Source organism: Hemiscyllium ocellatum, chromosome 1, assembly GCF_020745735.1.
Source record: "Hemiscyllium ocellatum isolate sHemOce1 chromosome 1, sHemOce1.pat.X.cur, whole genome shotgun sequence".
Classification (NCBI taxonomy): domain Eukaryota; kingdom Metazoa; phylum Chordata; class Chondrichthyes; order Orectolobiformes; family Hemiscylliidae; genus Hemiscyllium; species Hemiscyllium ocellatum.
Window position 1 is genome coordinate 52,183,977 of NC_083401.1, and position 25,898 is coordinate 52,209,874.

General features: G+C 39.6%; 1 protein-coding gene across 4 annotated transcripts in view; it reads right to left on the reverse strand.

Moving 5' to 3' along the window:
- Window positions 1-25,898, reverse strand: part of cntfr (ciliary neurotrophic factor receptor) — a 368,813-nt gene that overhangs the window by 51,227 nt on the left and 291,688 nt on the right. For all 4 annotated transcript variants that reach the window (XM_060829263.1, XM_060829235.1, XM_060829245.1 and 1 more), the window contains exon 7: window positions 20,686-20,849. In XM_060829263.1, the coding sequence (XP_060685246.1) occupies window positions 20,686-20,849 (164 nt within the window). The remainder of the gene's footprint in view (window positions 1-20,685; window positions 20,850-25,898) is intronic.

The window sequence follows — 25,898 nt, forward strand, 5'->3', positions numbered from 1 at the left end:
TTAATTTTCAGATATCTGTGGGAAGTTTTCTAAGTCTTCTATAATAAAGACAAACATAAAATACCTGTTCAAAGTGTCTGTCATTTATTGTTTTCCATTATCATTTCCTCAAACTCTCTCTCTTTCCAGAGAATAAGCACTACCTGTTACTTATTTCCTCTTCAAATACTCACAAAAACTCTAACGATTAGTTTTTTATATTATTGGTTCACTTTCTCTCATGCTCTACTTGCTCCCTCTTTATTTGTTTTGGTCATTCTTTTACAATATGACAAATCTTTTGACCTACCATTAAACTGCAGAATTAAAGAATATTTCTTTCAATTTGATCAATTATTTCAATTTGCATCCTTCTGAAGATTATTTTATTTGCTGAGATAGAAATTTGCTGAATGTTATTAAATATCTCCTTAATAATCTATCAGTGCATCCTTCCATTACAGTTCACTTTAGTTGGCTCTACCTTCATTCCATCAAAACTAATTTTACTAAGGTTTAAACCATGAGTTCCAGATGCACACTCTCCTCCTCCAGACTGAACATTAAATTCTATTGCGTTATGATCATTATGATGTAAAAGTACATTTATTTTATCATGATGTGATGGATTAATCCTATCTCATTGCTTATCACCAGATCTTAAATAGCTGGTTCATTGTTGACCCTAATATACTCTCTGAATTCATTTTACACATAACCTTTGTCAATCTGATTTGGCCAGTCTACATGTAGATTAAAGATTTTAGATTTTATTTCAGTACTTTTCTTACACACCCTATTTAGTTCTTCCTGCATACTCTGCCCTACTGTGTAATTATTGTTGGGAAGGGAGGGGCTATAAATCACTCCCACAGCTGACCTTCCCTTTTTCTTATCTCTACCCAACTGATTCTACATCTTGCTTTTTTAATGCTAAGGTCACAATAGGAATTGACAGTATCACAGGAACTTACATCACCAACATAAGGAAACCTATTGGGTGGCATTGTGGCTCAGGTTCGATTCCAGCCTCGGGCAACTGTCTGTGTGGAGTTTGTAAATTCCCCCCGTGTCTGCGTGGCTTCCCTCCCACAGTTCAAAGACATGCAGGTCAGGTGAATTGACCAGGCTAAATTTCCCCCATTGTGAGGGGTGTTAGTCGTAGGGAAATAGGACTGGGTGGGTTGCTCTTCGGAGGGTTGGTGTGGACTTGTTGGGCCGAAGAGTCTGTTCCACACAATAGGGAATCTAAACACACAAATAGATGGTGGATCCCTAACACCAATGTTTTACTGGAAGCTCACTGATGATGTGACCTAGTATGACGATGAAACATCTGAAAATGAACCTTCCAGCTCACCAAGTAAGCTTACATCCAGAAGATCACCTCCTTTTAGTTTATAAGAAAACCATTTCTTAACTGATAAAATCTTTTGAGTAAAAACTGAAATAACTACAGATGCTGTAAATCAGAAACAAAAACAGAAATTGCTGGAAAAGCTCAGCAGGACTGGCAGCATCTGTGGAGAGAAATCAGAGTTAACATTTGGGGTCTGGCAACCCTTCCTTAGAACATGATGGTAGCTAAGAAAGTGTCTGTTTTTATGCAGAAGATAGTGTGGGGAGAGGGGAAAATAACTAAATGTAAGGGATAGAGGTCAAAGAGAGAGAAGAACAGTTGGCTAGATAAAGGAGTGGATAATAATCTGGCTAGGAGAATGAATAGCTATTAATGAAGATTGTTAGTGGCTAACAATGGGTTGGTGTGTAATAGCAGACTATGTTCTTCTAGCTTATGCTGTGTCTGTTGAGTGTCAAGAGGAGATAGGATAGTGAAGAAGGCATTTGGTATGCCTTCTTTTATTGGTCAGAGTATTGAGTGCAGGATTGGGAGGTCATGTTGCAGCTGTACAGGATATTGGTGAGGCCACTGTTGGAATATTGCGGGCTATTCTCGTCTCCTTCCTATTGAAAAGATGTTGTGAAACTTGAAAGGATTCAGAAAAGATTTACAAGGATGTTGCCAGGTTTGGAGGATTTGAGCTATAAAGAGAAGCTGAAAAGGCTGGGGCTGTTTTCCCTGGAACGTCGGAGGCTGAAGGATGACTTTATAGAGGTTTACAAAATTATGAGGGTCATGGATAGGGTAAATAGGCAAAGTCTTTTCCCTGGGGTCGGGGAGTCCAGAACTAGAGGGCATAGGTTTAGGGTGAGGGGGGAAAGATATAAAAGAGACTAAGGGGCAATGTTTTCACACAGAGGGTGGTATGTGTATGGAATGAGCTGCCAGAGGAAGTGGTGGAGGCTGGTACAATTGCAACATTTAAGAGGCATTTGGATGGGTGTATGAATAGGAAGGGTTTGGAGGGATATGGGCTGGGTGCTGGCAGGCGGGACTAGATTGGGTTGGGATATTTGGTCGGCATGGACAAGTTGGACCAAAGGGTCTGTTTCCGTGCTGTCCATCTCTATGACTCTATCTCAGATTCCATGAACATTTTTACATTAATTAAGGATTCAATAGCCAACATATTATAGTGTGCTCTCAATTGGTTTGGTAGGCTCTCTATTTCTAGAAGTTGGATGGGATGTGTGCCCTGTTTCCAATCAGACTGGTTCCGTTCAATATCAATTTTCTAAAATACCTTCTGATGATTTTTTTCCATATGTCAAACATTAGATATGACAGTACCCAATTGGTGACTCTTCTTTCATTCTTGACTTTATATCCCTTGGGCCCATCAGTTTGTCCAACAAAGACAAAGAACGATGAGTTGATCCTACAAATCAGTCAAGCAAGGTGGCCAAGAATCACCCCCACAATGGCTGGCTTTTCCTCTTCTCCTCAATTTCCATTTCACTCAAACACATGTTTGCAATGGTTACCAAGTGGATGAAAGAATGTTGGGGATCTGAAAGGCTGTAGAATTGAGGCTAAAATCAAATCAAAGAAAACTTTATTGAATGGTGGAAGGGTCATGTTTCTGGCTCATACATACTTCGTGGCTCAACAATTTACAGCAACAAACATCAAGACACTATTTGACTCCAAAGATTTGAGAGAGAGTACACAATATTGACACAGGCTACTACAGCTATGTCATAATTGCAGCAAAACGTATTTTGACACAATTCTGATTAGTAATGTTTGCAAAAAAGTCACTGCATTCTAAAATTCTAATTTTTTTTTCAAGTTCTCATTTCCTCCCTATCTGTTTAAACACCACCAGACCCAAAACTCCTGAGGATAGCTGGAGAATCATAGTGTCATATGGCATGTAATCAGACCCTTCAGTCCAACTAGTCCATGCCAACCATGTTCCCAAACTAATCTCGTCCCATTTGCCTGCATTTGGCCCATATCACTCCAAACCATTCCTATTCATGTATTTATCTCAATGCTTTTTTAAACATTAAAGCTGTACCTGCATCCAACACTGCCACCGGCAGTTCATTCCACACACTAACCACTGTCTGCGTAAAATCTTGTCCATCACGTCCTTTGTAAAATTTTCTTTTCTCATCTTAAGAATACGCCTCCTAGTTTTGAACTCCCTCTACCCCAGGGAATGAATCTTTGCTATTCACCTCATCTATTCCCTTCATGAGTTTATAAACTTGTATTGTCACCCCTTAGCCTCCTGCACGTCAGTGAAAAAAGTCCCAGCTTATCTAGCATCTCCTTGTAACTCAAACCCTCCATTCCTGGCTACATTCAGGGAAATCGTTTCTAAACCGTCTCCAAGTTCATAGTATCTTTCCTACAGCAGGGTGACCAGAACTGCACACAGTACTGCAGAACAGGTCTCACCAAGAGGCCCGTACAACCTCAACATAACGTCCCAACTCCTATACTCAAAAGTCTGAGCAATGAAGGCAAGCGTACGGAAAGCTTCTTAATCACCCTGTCTATCTGTGACAAACATTTCAAAGAATTATGTACCTGAACCCCAAGGTGTCTCTGTTCTACAATACAACCCAGGACCCTACCATTAATTGTACAAATGCATGCCCTTGTTTGTTGTATCAAAATACAATATCTTGCATTTATCCAAATTAAACTCCATCTGCCACTCCTCAGCCCATTGGCTCAGTTGATCAAAACCTCTTTGTAATCTGAGATAACTTTCTTATCTGTCCACTATGCTACCAATTTTGGTGTCATCTGCAAACATACTAACCATGTTTTCTACATTCCATGTATTTGAACATTTTTGATGCTAATTGCTCTGGCATTGCTGGCTGTGACTTCAGGAACTTTACTAGTTCCTGTGCTTTAGAATTCATTTCCAACACCTCTCTTTCATCCTTCAGGACACTTTTTAAAACTGATCACTTTGACTAAGCTCTTTGCTGATTGTCTTACAATGTTTTAAGTGGTTCGCTGTTGAGTTTTGTCTGATAATATTTAACTGAATTTTCTTGGTGTATTTATAAGACTAAAAGTGCTACAAAATGTAAGTTACTATGATGTGGCGTTGGCAGTGTTGGACTGGGATGGACAAAGTGAGGAATCACACAATACCTGGTTATCGTCCAACAGATTTATATGTAATCATAAGCTTTCGGAGCTTGGCCCCTTCCCTGAATAAGGAGCTAAGCTCTGAAAGTTTGTGATTTCAAAATAACTTATTGGATGATAACCTGGCGTCTTGTGATTCCTGACTATGGTTTCAGAGAAAGCATTCAGCAGAGCAGAAAGAAAATTGGAAACTAAGCAAAAAAATCCCCATTCTTTCAGTAAGAGTGGAAGTGCAACAGAAACAAAATGGAGGTCATTGTCTGGGACAGATCACCATCCCAGCAGTTGGAGATAACCCAAAAGTATAGAAGGACCTGGAGGATTCTGTTAAAATGAACCTATTTGGACCACATTAACAACTTTAAAATACTGTTCCATATGCAGTAGCCAGAGAGTGTGGCACTGGAAAAGCACAGCAGGTTAGCGCAACATCGAGGGCCGAAGGGCCTGTACTGCGCTGTATCTTTCTATGTTCTATGTTCTATGTAGCCCCACCACCCTCCCATTTATCTCTCAGCCACAGGCCCATAAGCCTCATTCCTGATGAAGGGCTTATGCCCGAAAAGTCGATTCTCCTGCTCTTCTGATGCTGCCTGACCTGCTGGAAATCTTGACTCTGATCTCCAGCAACTGCAGTTCTCACTTTCTATCATATACAGCATCCAGACATATTCAAATGTTAGCAAACTCTGAGGAAGGAAAGCAATTGCCAGTAGGGATTCAAGTTGTAAAGGTGGACCATTCAGACCATTGGCTTAGTCAGCTGGTGACCTTTGAGGTTGGACCCTGGCAATGAAAAGTGGATGAGCTGCAGATTAGAACTTGGATTCACGGTGGTTGATTGTGGCATAGAATGGGGGGAGAGAGAAGCCATTTGCAGAGGTGGTTGGCTGGGAGGAGCTAGCATAGATAATTTGAGGGCTTCCCTGATGGAGAGGGACTGGGATAAAAACTCTTCCACTCCCTTATGGGCGACATGGTGGGTCAGTGGTTAGCACTGCTGCCTCACAGCATCAGGGACCCGAGTTTAATTCCTGTCTTGGGCGACTGTCTGTTTGGAGTTTGCATATTCTCTCCATGTCTGTGTGCGTTTCCTCTGGATGCTCCGGCTTCCTCCCACAATCCAAAGGTGTGCAGGTCAGATGAATTGGCCATGCTAAATTGCCTATTGTGTTCAGGGATATGTAGGTTAGGTGCATTAGTCAGGGGTAAACCTAGGGGAGGGAAATGGGTCTGGGTGGGTTACTATTCGGAAAGTCAGTGTGGACTTGTTCGGTCAAATTGCCTGTTTCCACACTGTAGCTATTCAAGGATTCTAAGGTGACTCCTAGCCCACAAAATGTGTTTTAAAGACACTTTTTTTTTCACAGACAGCAACATCTGCCTTCTGTGTTCTCCCAGATATCCTGCAAGTTGAGAAAACATGCACTAATCCTTCAATTTAAAATCAGGCTTCTTGTTATTTAGCTAAAATCTGAGTTAAACATGCAAATAAGTCACCACCTCTCAAAAACCGAACACTCAAACTTGACATAAATTTATTTCAGGGAAAATGGTGGCACATACTAAGATAATGATTGAGAGTCACATTTTTCCACCTGCTCTCATGAAGATAGCAAGGGTGCGTGAAGGTCACAGTCTCAGTCAGAAAAGCATGGCCTTAACTAAATGAAAATTGTTTTTCCTGAATGTGCAGCTGACTAAACTGAGAAATGTTGAGTGTGGGGTTTTTTAAAAAATAAAGTATATGCAACTGGGGTTTACAATGCTTGAATATTTTAGTCTTTGAGTAAGTAAAATAGTAATCCTAAGGAAAAGCTTAATGATGGCAAATATTGTTTTAGCCAAACTTAAAAATAACTGTATCCGCACATAAATAGAAATTGCTGGAAAATCTCGGCTGGTCTGGCAGCATCTATGGAGAAAAATCAGAATTAATGTTTTAGGTCGAGTGACACTACCTCAGAACAGTATCTATATATGTTAGCTTAGGATTCAATTCTTGGGATTTATTAACTGTACCAGCAATTTGGTCACTCAGATTTCCACATACACTCATGGCATGTGAAATGGTAGAGATTTTACATGATCACAACATATAAAACCACAGTTCCAAACATTTTGGATACCTTTTCTCATCATTAAGCTCAAAACCACCACTGGTTCAATACAGTGTGGGTGAGTGTGTTAGGAATAGCTCCATGACTACCTCAAATGAGATACTGACTGAGTGAAACTTCCTTTGTGCTAAACAAAATGCAGCAGCAAACATGGAGCACTGTCGGGAATCCCAGCAGCCAGTCTGTACATTTAGGTCCCAAAGAAATCAATATGTAAACAAGCAAAGATTTGGTTTTGTAGATGTCAGATAAGAGATAAATATTATACTTGATACTTGGGCTTGCTGCCAGCTAATTATCGGTCATTAAAAGTGAAGTACAGTATAAAACTCTCTCACTTTTTAATTTAAATGCTTCATTCAGCTCACTTTCATGTCTTTATTAAAACAATTCTCATGATGCCAGATCAATATAACAGGTAAGATTTGGCTAAAATTGACTATAATAGACTGACAACAGGTATTAAACTTTCATTGCACAATTCATGGAATAACAAGAAAGTTCTCACTATATCTTTCCATTATTTATTCCTCAGCTAATACCACTAAAAACCTAGATGTTCATCTTTCTCATCACACGTAGCAAGGTTTCACAAACAGCAAAGTTTCTGTTGATTTTTCCCATTGATTATAGTTGAGACTGCACTTCAAAAGGAATCAGCTGTGCATTTGCTTTGGAATACTGAAGAATGGGAATGGTATTATGTAAGTGTAAGTTATTTTCTTTTTTGTTAATCTAAACAGATATATTAGTTCAAACAAACACGCTTCATGCACTTTTAACATTGAGCAAAGCCCAATTCAGAAATCAGAGAATTCAAGAAATTAACTGAGGAATTTAGAAGAAACTTCTTTAGATAACCAGAAATGAGACTGTGGAACTGTTTACCAGAGGGAGTAATTGAGGTGAATAGTAAAATGTATTTTAAAAAATTTGGATAAGCTTCTTAGGGAGAAGGGCATAGAGGGCAATGCTAATAGAGTTTGATGAGGAAAATGGTGGAGTGCCTAGGTGGAGCATGGAACATTGGATATTTTCCATTGTTGTTTATTAATTTTCATATTCATTCATGGGTTGGAGACATGACAGGCTGGACCAGCACTTATTGCTCAGAGGGCAGGTAAGAGTTACAATGTCAATCACATTGCCGTTACATATAGGCCAGACCTAATAAGGACAGAATTATTCTTCACTCAAGGACATTAGTAAAACAGGTGGATTTTTCTGACAATCAACAGTGGTTTCATGGTTCTCATTAGACTCTTAATTGCAGATTTTTATCAAATTCAAACTCCACCATATGGCATAGCGTGATTTGAATGCAGGTCCCCAGAATATTGTGGGCGGCACGGTGGCACAGTGGTTAGCACTGCTGCCTCACAGCGCCTGCAGACCCGGGTTCAATTCCCGACTCAGGCGACTGACTGTGTGGAGTTTGCACGTTCTCCCCGTGTCTGCGTGGGTTTCCTCCGGGTGCTCCGGTTTCCTCCCACAGTCCAAAGATGTGCGGCTCAGGTGAATTGGCCATGCTAAATTGCCCGTAGTGTTAGGTAAGGGGTAAATGTAGGGGTATGGGTGGGTTGCGCTTCGGCGGGTCGGTGTGGACTTGTTGGGCCGGAGGGCCTGTTTCCACACTGTAAGTCTAATCTAATCAATATCACTTGGGACTCTGGATCAACAAGCAATAATACCTCTAGGCCATCTTCTCCCCTCAATATAATACCTGAAGCTCCCAACTCTCTGCAATCCCTCAGCAACTATTGGACAAAGTGAACAAATCAACATTAACATACATCTTACACAGTTCACACTGTACTTATCTTCAATGTACATATTTTAATATTAGAAAGTATGGATCCACCATGTAATTTGATGCTGCCAAAGCATTAGCGAGAGTGAAGCTCTTCTGATTAGCATGGCAAGGTGAAGTTCTAAAATTGATAATGTCATGCTAAGGCAGGAGAGCTGAATTCTCAAGCTCAGCCAAACTATCAGAAAGAGATACCAGCAGGGCATGGGAATTTCTGTGAAGGGAAAATACCAGTGTGTTCCAGAAAATACTGGAATTTGTGATAAAGTAAATAGGTGAGGTTTGTTGATGCCAAACAGCAAATCCCTTAGCCATTATGGGTGGCATGGTGGCTCAGTGGTTAGCACTGCTGCCTCACAGCACTAGGGACCTGGGTTCAAATCAATGAGTGACAGTCTGTGTGGAGTTTGCACGTTCTCCCTGTGTCTGTGTGGGTTTCCTGGTTTCCTCTCACAATCCAAGCATGTGCAGGTTAGGTGAATTGGCCATGCTAAATTGCCCTAGTGCATTAGTCAGGGGTAAATATAGGGTGGGGAAATAGGTCAGTATGGATTACTCTTTGGAGGGTTGGTGTGGACTTGTTGAGCTGAGCGGCCTGTTTCCACACTGTAGGAAATCTAATTACCTTACTCAGGGAATGGCAATAGAAAAAGTGCACAGTGCTCTATCTTCAGCTTTAAGCTATTACTGCAAACTGCATATTAACATCCTAGTTTAGGGCTTTTTCTGGATTGTTGTATCTTGCACATACACTGTCCTTGAGGCTGCTTGTTCCTTGTCTCTAAGTAAGGCACTTCCCATTTCTTAGGTACTGTGACACTCCTTTATTTACAATCTGTACACTGCAGGTTATCAAATACAAACACTTAACAAATATATAAGACTTCTCTCCACAAGTTCATTCCAGACTCGTGTCTCCTCTCTTCCTGATTTCAAGATCATGTCATCAGTCACCTCATCATGATATATATAAATCTCATTATACCTCAGAAAATATGAAAAAGAGAGTGAAGGTCAGGCTTTTACTCCTTACAGGAAAGTTAAAAGTCACCATTCCTTTGTAAATTGTTCCTCTCGATGTTTAAATATGTGAATTTATTTCATCATTTTGAAATATATAATGCTGTATTATATTTAAATAAAATAGTTTCAATGGTTAGAAAAATTAGCACCATAATTATTCTAACATTTAACTTGAGATTTCATCTAATCAAAAACATGACTGTGAAAGCAAGATGCTGTTATCCAACTTTTCTGTATGTTAAACCTATTCAAAGAAAATGTCAGAGTCACAAAATCTGCCATCAACACTACTGTACTATCTATTGCGAAAAAGACAGCATAGATCATGTTTCTGTTTTAAAATAAATCAATTTGTGATATACAGACAAGAAGGTCTCAGATTTGATCCCCGATGTGTGCTAAGATATCTGACATTAGCTGGGGTGATGATGCAGGGAAGAGGGCAGATTTGAGAGTTAGCCTCAAAGTCCTTGGGTTAAGATAGGTAAAAAGATCAGCAGGAGCTTTTACCATTTAGTGATCTTTAATGGAAAATGAGCATGTGTTCATTTCAGAGGAGGACAGGAACCACTTTGCCTGCGATGCTGTGTCCCTCCTCAAATCTGCCATGAGTAACAACTTATGGCCTCACAAATGAAGACTGACCACTTTAATTGAATTCCTAGTGAACCCACTTCCCCACAGATTTGTAATAGACAGGTTCGAGTATCACTGTGATCCTTCTATTGTTGAATAACTTAACATTCATTGAGCAGGCCAACAAATGCTAAAAGAACACCTGGGCAATATGGTGAAATGTGGCCACCCATACTGAATTGTCTAACAACAGAAATGTCTTTTTGTAGAAGGGAAAAAAAATACAATATTAGGATAAGCAAAATAAGGAATACAAGAAAAAGGCTAAATCCCAGGTTCAACTTTCCAATCTGCGTTGAATTAGCTACAAATACAGTGGAATTCTGTTATGCGGTATAGGCTGTGATGGCAATATAACAGGGTCCATATACCAGAAACTGTCTAAAACACTTTGTTTCAGGCATCCTCTTCTTAGTAATCTGTTTCTGTACAATTGGAGCCTTCCCTACCAAGCCACTTTTCTTTGTTTAAATGTTTAAGCATTTCAGAATGTTTCCTCTATTGTTCCATAATGGGAGTGACTGAGTTCACAGTCATTTGAGTTATAGTAAAATATTACCAGAATCACATCCGGCGTTAAAGCTTCTGGTGGTTTTGCACTATGCTCGCGATTCTTTTGAAAAATTGATGTGTGGGAACATATTGCTTTCATATGAGGGATTCTGTTCCATTTTTCAACTTCTTCTATTGTCCCATGACGCTCACAGGAAAAAGTACAATCATTCTCTTTTGCAAGGTTTGCAGGGGTATTTTCATGATAGATGAACGTTTCTATTTTAAACACAGATGCGTGATTCTAATAGGTCAGTTCTGCAGTAGTGATATTGTGTCAATATTTAAAAATTAAATATTGCTTATTTGAGAACAGAATGAGTTAGGTCTGGTCTTTGGTTTTATACATTTCTCTAATTCTACATCATAACTTTCCTCCCTCAAATGGTGCAGAACATCAGTCTGGCAGATGTTTTATGACGTAACAGGTGTGTGTGTCTTCAAAGCTGAAAAAGACGTTCAGTGCTGAAAGGGGTAATTATGGCAATTTATAAGCTCTCCCTTTGGCTCTGCTGGTAAGTAAAATAGCCAGTATGGAACTGAGCCATTTGAACAAGGAACATCCCACATTTAAGTTTCCAGTCTGCGTTGAGTTAGCTGGTTAAGAACCAATAGGCATCTACAATTGCTTTTCAGTATCACCGGGCTAGAAAGTGAAAAAGTTACACAAAGCTGCACTGAGTCAAAAGCAGGTATGTCTGGATATTGGGTGAGAACAGGATATTGTTTAGCTGGGACTTTACCCACTGCTGCGGTCTTATTGCTTTTTGGCATTTGGAATTGCAATTGGGAGAGATTGGAAAACATGCTTCTGGGTCACTATCACTTATTGTCCAATTTTGCACAAAGAATAACCTCTTAGAGTCTCGGCAACAATATTAGAGATGGCTAGTTCCACAGATCTTTGGTGCAAATTCATTCTAGAACTACAAGAATAGTGAAGAAAGAATTAGAAGGCCAAAAAATACATTATTGCAAGTTATTCATTGTATCCATAGAGAAGCTACTGCAACCATTTAAACTCACTGTCTCATAATATGACATTTACAATGGTAGTTGATATTACTTTCTGAGCAATTCATGACAGATTTAGTCAGCAAAGCCACACTAAATATTTATTTAGCTCAAAAATAACTGAATATAGTCAAATTAACATTTCGATGAGTTGCTATGAGTTTTCCTCCACCAACTAAGTAGCATTTTGATTCTACCCTATTAGAAATTGAATATGTATGCGGCCAAGGTATGAAATGATAAAATCCAAATAATTATTTTTATTACTTTTATTTCATTCTCCTTTGTTTCTAATTTTATGCCTAATTCTGTGAAAGAGCTGACTTCCTTTAATATATTTTTGCATGAGCACTTTGTTGACTTTCCCTATCTTTCCAAAGAGTCAGGAGATGGGCGTGCTCAGGCAACACATCCAAACCTAATATTGTCCTCAATGGGTGGACAGACGGACAGATGCACGCACACACACAAATGGATCACTGCATGGGGTGTACACATGTCATGATCTTTGCTAAGATCTGGAAATCTTCCTAACCTGCCTTTCTCAAAAATAAGAGTAAAAATTGTATCTATTTTATTTAGCAATTTAAACTGCAGTCCAATGAGCATTTTAAGGTCTGTAGTGATTTTATAAAGTGTGCTTTTTAACAGAATAAGGTTTTGTTTCCCGAGTAAATAACATTTGTAAATATTTAGCAATTCAATTCAGAATTGCAATTCTCAAAAGCCTGGGAGTTAAACTATATCATCTGGACTACAACGGCTCCGATCATCTAAGGGTCATTTTAAAAATGGAAAAGGCCAATGCGGAGGTTATATCAAAGAACTGCACATTTCTTTAATCTGGCCGTAGCCACAGACTTACAAAGTCACATGCCTCTGATGTATGTTTTTCTATCTCTCTTCCTGGGTCTGTTTCTTAAAGGCTTTGTGCTGCTGCCAAAAGTCACTTTGCCCAACCATCAACAGTCAGATTAATGGGTAATCAATACCCAGTGCATTGCGGAACCATTAGCATTGCAAAAATCAGTTATTCAGCTGTCTCCTGTGACAGCTATCTCATGAAAGTCTTTCCTTCCCCTCCCCAACCCCCCATTTTCTAGGAGACGATTTCTACATCAACCAGCACTACACAGGGGATAAAAACCATGCTAATGTCATTTTGCCAAGTGTGCATTAATAATACAGTTTTGGCAGGTAGCCATTATTCCTACCAAGAGATGTATGATCATTATCACCGCAGACTGACATCCAGATGGTCCTGAAAGGCCTAAATCCCATTGCAACTTGGGCAAGGTATCTTATGTCACCCAGTCCCGGACTAAAATATGTGGCTTTAATGCTCAACTGTCACATTTCCCTTTTTGTTTGTGTTCTTTAACCTTTATTTTACTTCTTTGTTCATGTGCACATTGTCCTAGGCTTCAGTCTGAAACTGTTTCCATGGTAATCATTCATTTATCTTCTATGATGTACCGGTTTTAAAAGAAGAAACTGGATAAAGCAAGGGATATGAAAACGCATCAATTTGATAACAGATGACATTTTGGTAGGATTCTTTTAATGAAAAACATTAAATCAAAGTCATGTCTGTTGCGGTGTCTCTTGCCATTGCGTTTTGTGTTTCAGTTAATTCGTTACAGAACTGATGACTAGATATAGTTCATTCATCCTGTGTGCATGATCAATTTGTTATACATGCCAAACATTTAAACATACTTAATGGTTAATAAATTGCACCTAACTTTGAGGATTATTTTGCCCTTTTTAAGGGCTTAGTTAAGTAAAATCAATTTTTCATCATATTTAATTATTTGTGTTTTGTTTTAAACGATGCCTGATCCCATGTGGGCTTGCCACGTAAGCTTTTATGCCCAGTTTAGGCTGCACATTCCTGTAAACTGCTTCTGGCTCTAAAAAATTAATATTAGACTATTGCATTTTTCTTTTGTCAAAATATCTCCACTCATCCCCTGAAACAACTTACTGTTGCTTGGATGTGATTTCAGGAGGATGAGTAGCTTTCCAAGTGACCATTCTATGGTGGGACATTAGACAGGAATATTGGAACAACTCTTTAGATATACATGATGTCAAAGGTGAAAATAATCCTCTACTTCAGAATTTACTTCCAGAAGCTAACATTTGCTGATTCTTCTCCTTTCTGGCTCAAGTGGGCGGAGGCAAATTATATCTCTCCACTGCTGTTCAGATGAAGATGTATGAACTCATCTCAGACCACAGATTAACTGTACTGTACTGTTCAATACCAAAGTGGATAACACAGAACTATTTGCCTATATTTACCAAATTTATATGTTAGAAGAAGCCATTACAGGAGTTTTTTTTAAAAAAATCAATTCAGAGTAGGAAAGTCAGTATCATTGGCAAGGGGAGCATTTATTGCTCATATCTAATTGCTCTTGAGGTGGTGTTGCTAAGTTGTCTGCGTGGACTCCCGTAGTCCATGTGGTGAAGATGCTCCCATAGTGTTGGTATGTCGGAAATTTCAGAATGTTTTACACAGTGATGATCAGTGTGATGTATTTCAAGTTTGGATGTCATGGAACATGAAAGTAGTGAACTTGAAACTTGTGGTATTTCCATCTGCTTGCTGCTCTTGTCCTGAGGACAACAATGTAAACCGATGGTTTAAAACCTCAACAAATTATTGCAGTGTACCTTGCAGATACGGCCATAAAGACATAATGGCACATACAGAGTCTATTCAGCCCATCAGCCCAAGGTGACTCTGTAATAAATTGAGTCAGTCCAATTTTCCTGTTGTATGCAGGTGCCTCAAGTGCCATCCAGCTTCCTGCAGAAATAATCAATCGTATCATTTCCGCCAAGCTTGCAGGGATGAATCCCAGGGCATTATCAGTCACTGTGTAAAAAAGTTCTTCCTCCCATCACTTTGCAGCTCTTAACCAAAATCTTGGACCTTTGCCACCCAGTACTTGCACCATTAACTAATAGGAAACAGTTTTCCTTTGTCTACCTTTGTCTAAATGTGTCCAGCGCTATGAAATCACCTCTCAATTTACTTTGTTCCAAAGTCACAACGTCTACCACAGAGACAACGAAGGAATGGAGCTCGGCTTACAGCCTTCAACTCCCCATTTGATCAACAAGTCCCTTGCCTGTAAAATTATGTTGAGTCTATGATGACACATCAACATGTTCAACAGAGATAAAGCAGTAACTATCCAAGGATGATAAGTCCAACTTCTTCATTTAATGTTGTGGCTAAAATTCCACAGCAGTGGAGTTATTCCATTAGATCTCTTCTGTGTCATCTTAAATGCCTTCAATCAGTCCTAAAACATGGTTATCCGAACTGGATGCAATGCACAATTTATGGTTTTATCAAGGCTGAATAACGATTCAGCTTAGCCTCACTTTTATTCAAAACCTCTATTTATGAAGCTAAAACATATACTTTGCAAATTATTTTCCAATATATCCTGCTTTTGAAGTTTTATGCAAATGAACTTCAAGGTCCCATTGTTCCTTCATACTCATTAGAACTGTGCCATTAAGTCTCTATTGCTACTTCCTTTCCCTTGTGCCAAATTTAACTGTATTATTTTCAATATGACACTTCCCTTCCCATACTGTTTCAGTCAATTGGTATCACCCTCACTGTCAATGACATCTCCAAGTTTATAACATCTTTTATTTATATTCCGTATACAAGTCAATTATGGATATCAAAAGAATCTTAGCACTGAATCCAGGGGAAACCAATGCACATCATATTCTACTCTGAAAAATCAGTATTTAACATAATATGGTGCTTTCTGTTCTTAAGCAATTTTTTCTTCAAGCTGGTGCAGATTACGACCATGTTTCAATAACGGCACAAAATGATTTTTAAGAAGGTGGATGGGGTATCAACCAAATGTACTACTCTGCCCCGAATGGTATGCACAATCTTAAGCAGCTGCACTCATTGAGAGAAATGAAATATTCTCTCAAACCTAATGTAACTATGCTTTGTAAATATGAGAAAAGTTCTGGGGAGTCCTACTTGCTTGCTGCAGAATAAACTGGGTAAAATCAATGAGTATAAATGCTAAGGAGGATGAATTCCTGGAATATATTCAAGATAGCTTTCTGGAGAAATCTGTTGAGGAGTCAACTAAGGCACAGGGCATTTTAGCTTTAGTATTATGCAACCAGAAAGAGCTAATCAATAATCTTGTTGCAAAAGGACTTTTCTAGAATAGTGGCCATTATATAAGAAGCAGTTGATGACTGTGGGTCTGTGCTTGATGGAGTTTAGAAGGATGAGGGGAATGGGATCTGATTGAAACCTCCGAGAGGAGTGCATAGAGTGGACATGGAGAAAATGATTCCACGAGTAGGAGAGACTAGGACCTGAGGGCATGGCCTCAGACTGAAGGGACAACTCTTTAGAACTGAGATGAGAAGGAATTTCTTCAGCCAAAAGATGGTTAATCTGTGGAACTCATTACCACAGATGGCTTTACAGGCTACGTCATTGAATGGATTTAAGACAGAGACAGATAGGTTCTTGATTAGTAAGGGGATAAAGGGTTACGGGGAGAAGGCAGGAGAATAGAGTTGAGAACTATATCAGCCATGATTGAAAGGTGGAGCTGGCTCAATGGGCCTAACTCTACTCCTATATTATATGGTGCTTTACCAGTATAGCATGAGATTATGGTAATGAGGTAGATGGTCAGCCATTATCCAGCATTACACTGGATGTTTGAGGGGCTGAAGGGCCTACTCCTACATTTCTATCTAGCCTTAGACCTGGTCTCGGAATGATAAAATGTATGTGGCTTGAATCAAGTTTCATGTCAACTTAAATTTACATAATGTTCGTAATGTTGCTGCTGAATGTTAAGAGGAGATGGTTTGTCTTTATCTTTTTGGCGATGGTCATTGCCTGACACTTAAGTAGAAAACAATATTTGTGCAACACATCAACGCAAGCCTGGACATTGACCAGGTCTCAGATGCAGGTACTGTCAGCTTCATTATGTGAATGCTATGTAATCATCAGTGAATATCCTATTTCTAAAGATACATTGAGGGATAAAGCAACTGAGTCTCAGACACTTCCCTGAGAGTCATCTGCAGTGATGTTCTGGGACTGATATGATCGTCCTGCAACAAGCACAACCACTGTCCTTTGCATTAGCTATGATTATAACCAGTGAAAAGATTCCTTTCTTGAATTCTTGAATAAATGGATAATAATGCCAGGTCATGACCTGAAACAATAACTTAATTTCTCTCTTCACAGATCCTGCTGAGTATTTCCAAAATGTTTTGTTTCTCTATTTCATTAGGTTTCCTTAGTTTAAGGATTGATAATATGTTGCATTGATGTCAATGTCAGTCAATCTAACCTCACCTCTATAATCCACTCTTTCAGCTTTTTAAAACAAAGCATGTTTGGACATTGTATGAAACACCTATGGGGCAGCTGAAACTTGAACCTGGACCTTCTGATTTGAAGTTAGGCAATATACAGCCCTAGTTCTACTCTCTTATCCACATATGGAACAAGACTGGAGTGAGACCTAGAGCCATTTGGTCCACTTACAATGCAAACTGCAAGTGTCACCATTGATAATGCCATCTACTCCTTTGGAGCTGACAGAACCTAAACTGAATATCAATGTGCAGGTAAATGATAAATATTTTACAATGAACGTTTTCCTACAGCTTTATTGATGACGGAGTGTAGACTGATGTGAAAGTAGTTGATCAGATTAGAATTGTCCTACCTTTATTTGTAGACATGATGTAAATGTGGCAATCTTCTCCTTTGTCAGGAATATGTTAGCTAGACTGGAACAACTAGTGGCGCACCAAGGCTATTAATTAAGTACACATCTTCAGCATTCCAACCAGTACCGACATTTAGCTTTTCCTTAATATTCAAAGTTTAACCATTATAGCATATCCAATTGGCCAAAAGTAAAGACTTACTGGAGCTACTGTTCATGATTCCAATACCAGTTCTTCATAACTATTAGTCCTTTCATCATTTCCCTTAGATCCTGACTATCCACTTTACCTCTTTTATTCCAGAATAGTGAAAGATGCCATCTCAGCTTCAAAGCTAGAATCATCATGCTACCAGATATTTTCACGGATGTTATGTGTGGCAAGTTTGCGTTATAGAGTCATATAGCGCAGAAACAGACCATTCAGTGCTACCAGTCCACACCAACCACAATCCCAAACCAATCTAATCCCACTTGCCTGCGCTTAGCCCGTATCCCTTCAAACCTTTCTTATGCACGTACATATACAAAAGTTTTTAAAATGTTGTAACTGTACCTGCGTCTACCACTTCCTCTGGAAGTTCATTCCACATACAAACCTTTCTCTGTGTGAAATAGTTGCCCCTCGTGTCCTTTTAAAATTTTTTTCCTCTTACCTTTTTGGGAGCCCTATTATCTCATGCCCTCACTCCAACAATTTCCTCTCCAGACAACACAGTTGGACCAAGATAGCTGGAAGCCTAGTCACCAGAATATGTTGCAACTGAATGTAAGTGAAAGATGAGGTTCCAAGATTCCAATCATGCTTAATCAGTTCCAAATCATTCAACATTGTAGCTGTTGAACAGGTTTAATGGAACAGTAAGATAAATTTCTGTAGGGATTCAATAAAACCTTACAGAGCTGTCTTTAAATATGCTGAAAACAAAAAGTGCTGGCAATCACAGCGGGTGTGGCAGCATCCATGGAGAGAGAGAGAGAGAGAGACAGCAAACTAATGTATCAAGTCTAGATGACTCTTCATCAGAGCTGAAGTATCTAATTATGATTCTGACAGAAAACCTTTTAAAACAAAAAAAGTCATGAAAACCAGGTGGGCATTAGAAATTCTGAAGAATTACACCTTTTTAAATAAGGCTTCCACTGTCTATAGCCCTGTAAAGTAAATTCCACCTTCAGGGCCAAGGAACACAGAAACAGGAGTAGGACATTCAGCCCCTTGAACCTGTGCCATCATTCAATTAGATCATGGCTGATCTGCAGCCTAACTCCATACCGATCTTTGGCCTATATCCCTTAGTACTTTTGTTTTACAAAAGTTTGTCTATCTTAGATAAGAGTCATAGAGTCATAGAGATGTACAGCATGGAAACAGACCCTTCGGTCCAACCCGTCCATGCCGACCACATATCCCAACCCAATCTAGTCCCACTTGCCAGCACTTGGCCTATATCCCTCCACACCCTTCCTATTCATATACCCATCCAAATGCCTTTTTAATGTTGCAATTGTACTAGCCTCAACCACTTCCTCTGGTAGCTCATTCCATACACGTACCACCCTTTGCGTGAAAAAGTTGCCCCTTAGGTCTCTTTTCTATCTTTCCCCTCTGACCCTAAACCTATGCCCTCTAATTTTGGACTTCCCCACCCCAGGGAAAAGACTTTGTCTATTTATCCTATCCATGCCCCTCATAATTTTGTAAACCTCTATAAGGTCACCACTCAGCCTCCGATGCTCCAGGGAAAATAGCCCCAGCCTGTTCAGCCTCTCCCTATGGCTCAAATCCCCCAATCCTGGCAACATCCTTGTAAATCTTTTCTGAACCCTTTCGAGTTTCATAACATCTTTCCGATAGGAAGGAGACCAGAATTGCATGCACTATTCCAACTGCGGCCTGATTTTAAATTAGTAACTTATCAAGCATCAATTGCTGTCTGTGGAAAAGATTTCCAAAAGTCTATTATACTCTATGTGTAGAAGTGCTTCCTAAATTCTCTGCTGAATAGTCTGGTCCTAATTTTAGACTGTTTCCCCTCGTTCTAGAATCTCCAACCAGTGGAAATGATTTAGATTTATCAACATTGTCTTTTCCAGTTAATATCTTGAAGACTTTGATCTGTGGAGAGAAAGCAGAGTTAACATTTCAAGTTCAGTAACCCTTGTTTAGTTCTGAAAAAGTCATATAAGGCTTGAAATGTTAACTCTGCTTTCTCTCCACAGATGCTACCAGACCTGGTGAGTTGCTTCAGAGATCTTTGTTTCTGTTATAAGTATAAAGTACTTGATTGACATGGTTATGCCAACGGCTCATTCTGCATTACTTTCTCCAGGATTGTCCTAGTGCAGAAAGATTAATCATCAATACACTCTTATATGAATAATTTCCTTGTTTACTTCTAACATCTTCTTTTGTGCACTAAAAACAATTGCCCAAATTTTCCAATAGCGGACACTGTGAGTTATATCACTGAGGTGTGCCGAGACCTCAAGATGTTCAATATCCACAATATCCATGCAGGAAGATTAAATTTCTGATGCCTGGTTTTGCTCTGCTCAGACTGATGCACACTTCTTACAACAGTGGGTCAGATAGGCAGATCTAGGGGTACACAAGTCATTGGCCCTAAATTTAGCTTGATTTATATACAAATTTACTAAGAATTTTTCAAAACAGATGTAAAATCTGCTCTGGAGCACAACTCTAATAATTCAGCTGAAGCATCAAAGCACAAGGTCAGCAGCAGCACTCTGATGATGCTCATTTCCCTCATGACATGGAGGTATGGCACTATGGCACGCACTGGGTGGGTAGAGGTGTGGGGCTGTGAGGGATGGCTTCGAGCTATATTGGGGGTGGAGGGGAAGGTGAGCAGGGGGAGTTAGCAATATCAATGGAGGGAGGGTCGACAGTTTGATATTGACAGATCCTTTTAGAACAATGTAAGTCAATGAATTGAAAGTAGACCTTAAACAGTGAAAACAGTGCTGCTTGTCTGGAATCATGCTCAACACTTGACTGCCCAACTCCACTCATCGCAGCTAGAGTCGGCAATGAAGTGCAAAGAATCTAACTGAAGAGGGAAATTAGCAGATTAAATCACAGTTAGTGTCAGGTGCTCCCTCTCTAATGCAGATCCCCGAAGATCTGGAACATTTCTTTTGTCTAAAATAAAATCATCAAATGACATGAGGGTAAGAGGGAAAAAAAAACCATTTTACTCATTGCAGCTGAAATAAGAGACAAGACGCACTCACATGTTGCCAGTCATCCAGAATAACTGGTTTATACCTCAGGAAGTACTTCAGGGGAATTGAATCTGGCTCCGGCCATGTTAATGGATTCCTCCATTTAACTTCCAGTTTGCGAGGGGAGTCAGGAATTGTATTGACTTCAATTATCTCTGGAGGGTCTGGTTTCACTAGAAAGAGAAAACAAAATCAGCTCAATAGGACTTTTTTTTAAATTTAAGACGTGATTACATGATATTTTAAAAACATTCAATTCAATGTCACCCCTGAGAAGTGAAGCAATTTTAAATGGCATAAAATTAAAATTTTTGTTCTCATCAATTCCTAATATTTTGTTGTAACCTTCTCTGTCATAATTTTTTTCATTTCTACATAAACTGTAAATCTTACTACTGCTCTCCCACCACCATGGCCACCACATGGTCAAAAGAGGCTATTTGGTTGATAGGGAAGCTTTTCGCATTCTGATGTTTACAGTCTGTAGATTGGTTCCCCAGATTACAAGGAGATTGGACTGACAGGCAGTGTCTGGATGCAGAGACCCCACCTTGCATCAACATCAGCAGCTCACAATGGGAGCACGTCAACATCTTAACATTGCTTGAATCAATAATTACCAACAGGTAAATGGACAATAAATGTTGGCTTCGCCACTGACACCCACATCTCAGGAATGAATACGCAAAAGGTCTAGCGATAATACTACGAGACCATTGCCTCCCCTTTTGAGCTGAACAAACACAAAATAAAAGGTATCTTAGAGGATCAGCAATGCCAATAAATGCAGAATGTCATCAAGACTGAAAACTAGAATAGGAGAGGGATTCTCCTTGGTGTGCAGGATGGACCTGCCTTAATGCAGTTTTTAACAGGCGATAAAGAGGCTCAGAGCTGAAAATGTGTTGCTGGAAAAGCACAGCAGGTCAGGCAGCATCCAAGGAGCAGGAGAGTCGACGTTTCGGGCATGAGCCCTTCTTCAGGACTCATGCCCAAAATGTCGACTCTCCTGCTCCTTGGATGCTGCCTGACCTGCTGCGCTTTTCCAGCAACACATTTTCAGCTCTGATCTCCAGCATCTGCAGTCCTCACTTTCTCCGATAAAGAGGCTCAGAAAAGTTTGATAAAGTCCTGACCTTGATTATGGGTAAGCCAGTGTTGCATGACCAAGATAGAAGAAAGGAAAGGTTTTGTCAGTGACAAAGGAAGTAAAGGAACAGATAAGTCAGAACAGGTTAACAACTCCAGTATTATCATGATAAATTGAAGTTCCAACAAAGGCTAGAAGCTGGAAATTTGAAAGTGCAGTTCTAAATGCTACTTTGGAACAGTTGATTTGATTTTGGGGGTGGTTAGATGCATGCAGAAAGGTAAAAGATTAAGGAAAATATGTGTGACTAGGAAATGGTCAGAGATGTTATTGCGACCAATCAAGTACAAAGGCCACAAGAAATGGCAAAGTTAAGGGTTATCTGTCAACATGTGTAGGCAAATTTATATAGAAAGATGGGAAAGTAAACATGACATAGCTACTTCATTTTGGATACATGTATGCTTTTCCTTCACAGAATAAATGTGGCCTCAAAAAATATTCTGTCCCAATGGGGGCCATACCACAGGAAAGTAGGTAATTAAGATCACTTCCCAGATATGCCTTATTTCTCTTAAGCTGACTGATTACAGGGGCTAATAGGGACACAAGCCAACTCTCATCCTTAGATTATAAAGGAGAGAATTACTCACCTTGCATTGGAACCTTTCCTGAAATGGGTAGTAGATCTACACATGGCACATTGCAAGAATTTGCCCAGCAGTAAGGAAAAAGAATGGTTTCAGCTCGAAATTCAATTTAATTGATGTGACATATGGCCCACATACCTGGCACTGCACCAGCACTGAACTGCATACACAATGCCACTCAATCGCATTGTAGATAGAATATCTTTCTGGACTGATGAAAGCTTTCTATTAGCAGAAAATAACATTCTAGTAGCAACTGCATTGTAGCAGTATGAAATAGCTTGCCTAACCTATTCAAATCTTTGAGACACTGCTTTTCCAGGGAAAGTAGAGGTGGATTTGGCACTTTTCGGCTTCAAAAGTGAGGGCCTTTGAAATAGAACATCTTCCCATTTTCTGCACATTTTTTTCACAGCTTTTATCAACTCCTCAATGATTAGTTCATGCATGCAAATAGACCCAACCATATTAGTATGATTTCTTTTTCCTTTCTATATATCAATCGAGACTGTAAAACCCAATTGAGTACTAACCTTTGCTGAATCATACCCACTTAAGGCCTTTGGGTTCATAAATTCTAGGAATAAGATTGAGATTGCCCACTGGTGGGAATGGTTAGCTCACTGAGTTAGTACACTGTCTTGCTACTTTTGTTTCTGTGCTTGACAGCTCATCTTCAATCATTTAGGCTTCTTCTCTTTTCTCTGTTGGTTATTGATGTTCTACATGAAATAACTTCTGAACACTTACAAATGAGAAAGGTAGGAAAAGCACCACGGTTGATACATTCCCAAGATCACTGGCTCCCATTCTAGGGATTTAAATGAAGTGGGTGAGGACATTGACAGCCTAAACTATGCGATTAGAAGTTCTCTTGATTCTAGAACCTTTCCTTTAGATTGGAAAATTGTGAATGCTAGTCTTCTAATTAAAATATGTAAGAGAGGAAACGAGGGAATTATGGACTAATTAGACTAACATCGGGAATCAGAAAATAACTCAAGTCTATAATAATGATAAGGTGACTAAAAGCCTTGAAAATCTTCACCTGCTCAGAGACAGCCAGCATCAGTCTGTACGTTATAGATCATGACGTCAAACCTGACTGAGTGTTCGAAAAGGACAGGGAACTTTTATGAATACTATTTTTAGGAGTTTCCAGAAGGCATTTGATAAAGACCCTTACAGGAGACATTTAAAGCTCTATGGAATTTCAGGAAAAAGTTTGGCCTGGTTAAGAAATTGAATGAATGGCAAGTGACTGAGTACAAATAATGGACAATTGTTTAAATTGACAAGATGTGACTAATGTTATGACCTCAGCTATTTACCCAATCTATTAACGACATAGATAATGGGATTGGAAGCTACATGTCAAACTTTGGCCATGACATCGAGTTAGAAGGTAATGTGAGCAGGAAAATGCATAAAATTACAAAGCATTATTGATAGATTGAGTAAATGGGCAAAACTGAGGCAAATGGGAGGTCTGTCACCTAAAACAGACAGCACAAAGTACTTCCTAAATGCTGAAATGGAAAAAAACTAGTCACATGAAAGCACAAAAGTAGTGAACGCACACCTATTGATCATTGAAATGCAATGAACACATATGAAAAAAAATCAAAAAGGCTAATGAGATGCTGGTCTTTTTACACGGTGAACTAGATCACAAGGGTTAAATGTCATCTTCAAACTATTCAAGCCTTTGTTAGAACACACCTTCCCTTTTCTTATGCCTGGCAGAGCATGAATGAGAAAAGGATGTGCTTACATCTGTTTCCATAGCTAGATTATAATCAGCGGCTACAACTTGAAGGATTTCACTACATATCAAAAATAGAAGATCAGGAGACTCTCCTGCAGTTACCATGTTTTACAAATGCATGTGTCAGAGCCATCAAGTTCTGGATTAGAGCTCAAACCTAGAACTTTTTGATCAGAACCACATACACTACCCATCACATTAGAAGTAAAGAGTGACCACACCTTAGGGAAAGATTTATTGATCTTCAAAGTAGTTCAGTACAGATTCACAAGAGTGAGAACTGGATTCTAAAGGTTGCACCAACTAGAGTCATAGAGTCACACAACGTAGAAACAGGCCCCTCAGTCCACCATGTCAATGCTGCCGACAAACACTAAACCACATTAATCCCATTACTTGCACTTGATCCACAACCTACTATTCCTTGGCATTTTAAGTGCATATCCAGATGCTTCTTGAATGTTGAGAGAATACCTGCCTCCACTACTCTCTCAGGCAGTGTGTTCCATATTTCTAACACCCTTGGGATGAAAAAAGGATTCTCCGATCTCCTTGAAACCACTTGCCCCTCGCCTTAAACTTATGCCCTCTGGGCTTACGCGCATTTGGCAAAGTTTAAATATACTCACGAACTACTCATCTTTATGCCTCTGATGATTTTGTATACTTCAATCAGATCCCCCCCTCAGCCTCCTCTGTTCCAATGAAAACAAACCCAGCCTATCCGTTCTCTGCTCATAATGGAGACTTTCCATCCCAGGCAGCATCCTGGTGAATCTCCCTGTACCTTCTCCAGTGCAATCACATTTTCTGATAGTGTGGTGAACCAGAACTGCAAACAGTATTCCATCTATGGACTAACCAATGTTTTATAAAGTCGTAACAAGACTTCCTCACTCCTACATTCTATGCCCCAATTAATGAAGGCAAGCATCCCATAAGCCTTCTTCACCTCCCTGCCTACCTGCACTGACACCTTCAGGGAACTATGGACTTGTACACCAAGGTCCCTTTGTTCGTCAGTACTCACTAGGAATCTCATTGTGCATATCTTTCCCTATTACACCTCCCCAAAATGCACCATTTCACACTAGATTAAACTGTATCTGCCATTGCTCCACCCAATTTACAGGCTGGACAATATCAGGCAATAGCCTGAGACAGTCCTCCTCACTATCAAAAACAGCTCCAATGTTCATGTCATTTATAAAAAGTTCCTAATTAAATCTTCAACATTCACATCCAAGTCATTACTGTACAGAATAAATAGCAAGGGTCCCAGGGCTAATCCCTGTGCTACACACTGGTCAAATGTTTCTATCCTATTGGCTCGAACCAGCTTTCTGTGTGGAACCTTATTAAAGGCCTTACTAAAATCCATGTAAACTAAATCAACAGCACTACCCTTATCAATGTATTTAGTCACATTATAAACATTGGTTAGGCCATAGAAGGAATGCTGTGTGCAGTTCTGGTTCACCACACTATCAGAAAATGTGATTGATAAGGTTCCCCATGGTAGGCTCATTCAGAAGGTCAGGAGGAATGGGATACAGGGGAACCTAGCTGTCTGGATACAGAATTGGCTGGCCAACAGAAGACAGCGCGTGGTAGTAGAAGGAAAATATTCTGCCTGGAAGTCTGTGGTGAGTGGTGTTCCACAGGGCTCTGTCCTGGGGCCTCTATTGTTTGTAATTTTTATTAATGACTTGGA